The sequence below is a fragment of the Pseudochaenichthys georgianus genome, chromosome 10 (assembly GCF_902827115.2).
Source record: "Pseudochaenichthys georgianus chromosome 10, fPseGeo1.2, whole genome shotgun sequence".
Taxonomy (NCBI): domain Eukaryota; kingdom Metazoa; phylum Chordata; class Actinopteri; order Perciformes; family Channichthyidae; genus Pseudochaenichthys; species Pseudochaenichthys georgianus.
Genome location: NC_047512.1, coordinates 42,909,725 through 42,917,121, shown reverse-complemented (window position 1 = coordinate 42,917,121; position 7,397 = coordinate 42,909,725). Strand labels below are relative to the sequence as shown.

Here is a 7,397-nt window from a genome sequence, read left to right as displayed (position 1 = left end):
ACACACACACACACACACACACACACACACACACACGTATACATCACTTCAGGGGACATTACATTGACTTACATGCATTTCCTGGAGACTTATCCTAACCTTAACCATAACCAACACATGCCTAACCCTAACCAAGTCTTCACTCTAACATTAATGATCCCCCTCATGGGGACCTCCAATTTGTCCCCATAAGGGAGGCGAGTCCCCACAGGTGACTGTGTAGACAGATTTAGGTCCCCACAAGTATAGTAATGCCAGGCCACACACACACACACACACACCACACACACACACACACACACACACACACACACACACACACACACACACACACACACACACACACACACACACACACACACACACACACACACACACCCATCACAGTAATCAAGCAGTGTGAACAGAATGCACCTCAGGCTCGGGATGTTGACAAAGTGCTTCAGTGAAAGTTTAATGGCGCAGCATGGCCGCGCTGTATTGCTCCCCGATAGCATACAGTGTTCTCTATACGTTGTACATCCAAAGACACTTCATATTCAAAGCAAAATAAACACCATTCTCCTCATCAAGAACTCATTTCACACCCAGTCTCGTTTTGTTCTTTTTAAACAGACAAATAAGTCTTCTATTTTACATAAAGATTTGATTCTTTAAAATACAGCACTTTCAAAAAAAGGAACATTTGCATTTTGCAGAGAGCGTTGTTGATAAAATATTTGAGTGCAAAGGCACTTTCTGGAGTAAGTAGAGTACGATTGGCCGCTTGTTGGGTTTTGAAAAGGTTTCTTTTGATGTGTCAACACTCACCACGTGTCTGTGTCTGCTGAGTATGTACAGGAATGTCAATCTGTAGCATGTCCTCTTCTACAAAGGACAATCGTTTGTTTTCGTCACAAGGAAAATACAATACAGTTTCATGAAAAGCACAAAGCCGTATCTGCACACAGTCCTGCCCATGGTTACCTGCCGTCGTCAAGGTCTTTTTAGAACTTTCCAAAAAAAGAGGAAATAATTTATATCTTTCCAGAGAAAACATAGAACTGCATAATAATATACTCCTTTTATACATCTCGAAAAACAAGAAAGAGAAGGAAAGGAAGAGAGAAAAGATATCGTCAAAGGAGCGGCTCCCAGTCTATCCTGTAGGATTGAACACAGATAGATAAGATAGATATAGAGAGGGCGATTATTACAGTAACTGCGTGATTATTATGAATGCTGCACAGAACCTGGGGGGGGGGGGGCATAGTCGCTATCTTACAGTTGGCTCATCGCAGTCTGTTTCTCCAGAACCTCCAGGTAGTCCGGTTCTGTTTTTAGCTTCCCGGGGAGCAGCAGCGGGTGCTCATTGTTTTTGGAAAGGTGTTCCGCTCCGTAGTATTTCCTGGGGGTCCCGTACAGAACCGTTTTGTTCAACCTGTCCTGGTTGGTGATATGCCGCCGGGCTGTTGCAACCTCGTAGGGGGGTACGATGCACGGTCTCTTAGGTAAAGTGCAAAAGTTGTAATGGAACGGTGGGGGTCCTCCAGCCGCGGGAAGATCTTTGTGGGGCCTTTCCCCTAAATTCTGATACAACATCTCAGGAGGTTCTGGGGAGGTCAACCCGCACGTAGTTGGAGGTTTATCCATAAAATCTATTGTGCTGATGGTGTAGGCCCCTGGACTTCGGGTGAGAGCGTCCTTCTTGGCATCCAGGGGCCCAAAGCTGAGCTCCTTCAGGTTGCGGTAGTACGCCACCTGTTCGCCATCCTTCTGCAGGTAAATAGGGTTCTGGCACATGGAGCCCACAGGTGGGGGGATGTAGTTATAAACGTGGCTTTCCGAGGCTTTGTCTTGGGTGGGTTCAGGAGTGTAGGAGCCGTATTGGACTTGAAACGAGTTCAGGTCGATGTTGTTGCTGCCAGTGGGGACATGTTCCACTCCTTTGCGTCGCTTCAGAACAAAAACAAAGAGGCCTGCGCCAAAGCAGACCGACAGGATGAAGACCACAAGAAGCCCCAGAATCAGGACTGAGAGCGGCACCTCGGGGTGCAACTCGGGGGTCTGCAGTCGAGATTCGGTTGGGCTGACTGAGCTAAAAGCAGAAGGGGTGGAGGCCTCAGTAGCAGGGCTTATCCTTGTGGGGGCTTTTGTAGGGGGTGCATTTTGTGGCGTGGGGGGCTCGCTGGGCTCGGGGCAGATTGCCTCGTTGCGTAGTGACCGCAGCAGGCGACCCGCGTGCTTGGAGGGCGAATCACACGTGATCTCGTTCACCACCACGCTGGTGCTGGACAGCTCCATCCAGTTCTTGAGCTCCACGATGTCACAGGTGCAGTCCCAGGGGTTCTCCTGCAGGTCGATCTGGATGAACGCTGACAGCTGGTCCAGAACCCCTCGGACTGCCAGGTAGGAGAAGTGGTTATTCCTCAAGTTGAGTCTGGTTAGCATGGTGCCACCGAACACATTGTCAGGGAGCGACCTCAGCAGGTTGTTGTTCAGAAAGAGCAGCTGCAGGTTATGCAAAGCGTTAAATGTTTGTGGTAAAATGTCTTTGATGATGTTGTATTCCAAATAGAGATACTGCAGCGACTGCAGGCCGAAGAAAAGAGACTGAGAAAGAGACTCAATGTAGTTCCCGTTCAGGTAGAGCCGTCTGAGGTTTGTGAGGTTCTCGAAGGCTCCTTCCTGAATCACCGCTATCCTGTTATTCCCTAAGTGAAGCAGCTCCAGCGAGCTGTACTCGGCCAGGTCGTGTCTGTAAACCACCTGTAGGTAGTTACCAGTCAGGTGGAGTTTCTTTGGGTAGGAGGGCTTGGGGTTCAGCTCGCTGACGTTATGCAACTTTCGCTCCTGGCAATTGATGTTCAATCCACTGTCAGGGTTCTGGGACGTGCACACGCACACGCTGGGACACAGCATGGGCACGGGGGAGCGTGTCTGGTAAACCATTATAGGCCCAAAAACATGCTTGTCCTTTGAGATGCGAGGGGTGGGCCTGTAGCGCATTTTGGGCGGACGGGAAGCTTTGGGTGAACGGGTGGGGGTGATCATGCCGGGGAGGTAGGTCGGGGGCAGGGCCCCTTGAAAGTGAGAGTCAGAGGGGGGGTGCACACGCTCCCCAGCATTCCTGCGCGGGCACAGATCCTGCTTTATAAGCTGCGTGATGTCCTTACCGTGCAGCCTGAACGGCGTCTCGCACACGACGTCCCCCACAAACACAGTGATAGTGTCCAGCCAGGATTTGAGGGGAATCAGATCGCAGGTGCAATTCCACGGGTTCTCCTCCAGCTGGATCTCCATGATGCCCCCTACGTGCTCCAGAACTCCGGCAAACGGCAGATTCTTGAGCCGGTTGCCCCGTAAATCCAAGTGTGTGAGCAGCACAAAGCGGAAGATGTTGGGAGGCAGAGACAGCAGCAGGTTGTCATTCAGGATCAGCACTTTGAGCTTATTCAGCCGGCTGAACGCGCCCGGCTCGATGGCGCTGATATAATTATAGTCTGCCTGTAGATACTCCAAACTCTCCAGCCCCGCGAAGCTGTCCTCTTTGATCACCTCCAGGTTGTTGTTGTTCAAGTGGAGCCGCTTGAGGACGCGCAGCCCGTTAAAAGCGCCCGTCCGGATCTCCTGCAAGCCGTTATTCCCCAGATGCAGTGAGGTGACATTGCCATAATTGACAAACTCATTGGCGCCGAGCCGTGACAGGAAGTTTCCGTTTAGAAAAAGCTGGGAGATTTTATTTGGGGGCGCCTGGAACAGAGTGACCGTGGTTAATCCTTTATTCTCACAGTTGATGTTCAGCAGGTTATCGCGCTCCTCGCAGCTGCAGCGGCTCTTGCAGATCTCTTTGGAGGAGGTCGTTCTGCGGCTCTGCGTCTCGGCTGGTGTCAGGCTGGTGACCGTGAGGACGCTCAGCATGAGGACGCCGCTCAGCATTTTTACAGCCAAAAATGGTCGCTGAAATATAGATCCAGCATTTAACTTGCAGCATGAGCCGTGGATGGGGGGGGGGGGAAGCAAGGGGTGAGTTCTCAGAGCAGGGAGAGAGGAAAAAGGAGGTGGAGGCGCTCACACACACAAACACTCACGCACACACACGCGCACAGCCGTTACTGGGTGTTAAAACGGGCCGGAGAGTCTCTCCATTGACCTTCACTTTGGCTTAAAATCCAAAATCCTTTCCCATAAAAAGAAAACAAAATCAATCCATGAAAAGAAAAAGAGCCAAACCATGAGAAATTAACTGGATCCTATGTGGTGGATGGACTTGGCACGTTGTCAGATGCATAAGGGAGTCGGGGGGAGGGGGGTGGAGAAAGCCGCTTACTGCAACCCCTTTTTCCTTCCGGAGAGCGCAGATGTACTCTTCACGCAGATCCCCAGCAGCTGCAGCCAGATATTCACAGAGAGGCTGCCCCTCGTTCCCTCCACACAGGAAAAGCACTTCATTTTAGTCCAGGCAAAAAAAGAATTCACTTTTGTTTTAAAGATCCAGAAATAATGCGCAAAGACGCACCATGACGCGCGGCCGGCTCTCCTGTAGCGCCTGGTCCGGAGAGGAGACGGAGAAAAGTGAACTCCGGGGCCGAGAGAGACACTGAGAGGGGGGAGAGATATTCCCGGAGCTGAGGCATGCCGACGGTCCTCCTCCTCCGCTCCGCACACTGAGAGAGGCACCGAGCGTCTGCTGCTCCTGCCTCACCGCCGCGCTCCTGTGTGTGTGTGTGTGTGTGTGTGTGTGTGTGTGTGTGTGTGTGTGTGTGTGTGTGTGTGTGTGTGTGTGAGAGAGAGAAAAAAAGCGGGAGGGAGGAGAGGGGCCGTTACGTCACAGTCAACACACGCACGCGCACGCACACACACACACACACACACACACACACACACACACACACACACACACACACACACACACACACACACACACACACAGAGATTAAGTAGCTATCAACATTATGAATTGTAACAATTGCTCATTGATTTGAAATCCAATTGTATAATTTTATTTTAAATGCAATTATATATAGTTCAGTAAAAAAAAGATCTAAACTTCACTTGTTTTAACTGTAATTTTGATTATTTTTAAAAGAGGTTTATTATTATGGTTGTCTTCATTTTATTGCGACTCTCTTTATATCTTTTAAGAATAACAATTTTATAATTTTATTTTAAATGCAATTATACATAATTCATTAGATTTCTAAATTCCCATAAACACCATGACTGAGAGCGGGGTGCCGATGAACAGGAAGCCTTCAGATACCCTTCAGCAGCAGACTATAAACAGAGTGATCGATCTGATATCAGCAGAACAGATCAGGAGTCTGCTCTCCTGTCTTTACCCATGGCGCCACTAGGGGGCAGGAAAGGCCTCTTCAGTCCGTCTCCTGTCTCATTATCACTCAGTCACACAGATGGGATGATTATGGGATTAGTTTAGTTTCATGAAGATAAAGCAACACTTTCTCAGAATAAAGCAAAACTAAGATTTAAGAGAAAAAGCTAAATAAAATACATTTCAAAAATAAACCTATAAATTGCAAACAAATCATTCGTGTAATCATGTAAACTATAAGTATTTTTCTTTGTAAAGTGGCAGATTTGTTATCATTGTAACAGTAATTATAAAGGCACACTAATGCAGTATATCACTGTTTGAGGTTTCAATATACTTTGTAAGTCAAACCAAATGAATGTTTTATGAATCTCAACATTTTCTGGTGGAAATGGAGGATTCCAAAGAGTTTACCCTTTCATCGTCGCACACAATCACAAAGCACTGAATGCAGAGTCATATTTAGCCTCTGCAAGTAACCTTTCCGGCTGAATATGACTCTGCAACAGCTGCCCACTGCGCCCGCGGGTCAGTGAGAGGTCTGGGGCTTTTCTCTGGGGCCAGGTTAGCCTTTATTGGAGAGCGACCGTGTTAAGAGGTGAAGATGGAGAGGAGGACATGGGTAAGGCAGGGTTTGAACTTGCATCTGCCAGGGACTGAGCCCCCGTACCTGGGCCACCAGCTCACTGCAGCCCATCAGGTGCCTTGCTAAAGGGCAACCCGACCATGTCCAAGAGGCACATTCAAATGACCAGTTAACACCCCATACTTAGTCTGTTCTGCAAGTCCCTACAGACGAGCTAATATCAGCACAAGAGTATTGGTTTGGTTTCAATCCACAACTTGAACCCCTCGCTTCAAACTGCGACCCTGATCCGGGGTAAATATGTTCTCCTCTGAACATTTCTGGGGTGAGCTATATGGGAACAGTTGTGTGGCAGACGGGCTGCCTGGAATGAACTATGAGCTGCAGCTCTGGTGCATAACGGCCAAAGCAATTCCTTTATTAACTCAAAGCAACCCCAGGTCATGCCTGATTTGTGAGGGAGAGCCTTAACTCCTTCTATGAGAGCAGGCTGTAGGAAGGGGGGGGCTTACTGCTGCCTGACAACAGGCCTGAGGAACACTGGTTGCTCCGAGTTTAAACAAATACTAGTGTGGCAACATTACATGTATCTTATCCAAAGCAACAAGTATATACTTGTATAACGTAGGCATGCCTAATGGAGCAATTTGGGGTTTGAGAATCTTGCCAAAGGACACTTTGCCCTTTTTACTGTGCGGACCAACCACTGAGCCAGAAGTGAGGATTCCGTTTTCTTTTTGCGTGTTTACACCAACGTGTTTTGTGACATTGGGCTATATAAATGAACTTTGATTGGATGATGTGTGCACTTTCTGCTGTCCTGATATCAATAGGGACCTCCTTCCACCATTTTGGTCTTTAGTGGAGGGGGTCACAGTGAGGGAGCAAGCCGATTGGCTGATGCAGAGTGAAGTGCACATGCTAGAATGTTTGGTTAAACCAAGTCCTGGCTGGAGGAAGGACTTTATCCAATCACAGCACGGGAGAGCAGTGCCAGAGTCGTGAAGCAGCTCCCGAAGGAAGTGGAGTTTTATTGTTCAACGGTTTGAATAACTGCATTGTAACAAATGCGTGAGTTAATTCCCTCCTCTAAATATATCATCGTAATTACAGCACCGATGATAAAGAATGACGCGCGAGTGATGACAGTGACATTCAGCTTTCTGTTTGTTTACTTCTTTATTGAGACCGATGGCCGCCTCTCAGGATGATGGATGGGGGGGGGTGTTACGGTGGGACCAGGTGGGGATACGCTGTCAGAGCGCCGCAACACAACACATTTGTCAAGTCAATCACAAGCCACTGAGGACCACTGAGGACCACAGACCCTGAAGCGCGAGGCAGACGGAGAGAGGAACAGGAAACAGCATTTTAGAGTTTATATGCATCTTTATTTCATGCATATATAGGGATAAGTACTGTTAAAGCTTTGTTACACTGCTAGGAGTAATACTGGAAGGCATTGATGGGCAAGGATATATCTTCTACAATTGTTAA

General features: G+C 48.4%; 1 protein-coding gene across 1 annotated transcript; it reads right to left on the bottom strand.

Moving 5' to 3' along the window:
• Window positions 1-367: 367 nt before the first annotated feature.
• Window positions 368-4,697, bottom strand: slitrk2 (SLIT and NTRK-like family, member 2). The gene has a single exon (XM_034092173.2). The coding sequence runs from the start codon at window positions 3,916-3,918 to the stop codon at window positions 1,261-1,263; it is 2,658 nt and encodes an 885-aa protein (XP_033948064.1). The 5' UTR covers window positions 3,919-4,697; the 3' UTR covers window positions 368-1,260.
• Between the last annotated feature and the right edge of the window lie 2,700 nt (window positions 4,698-7,397).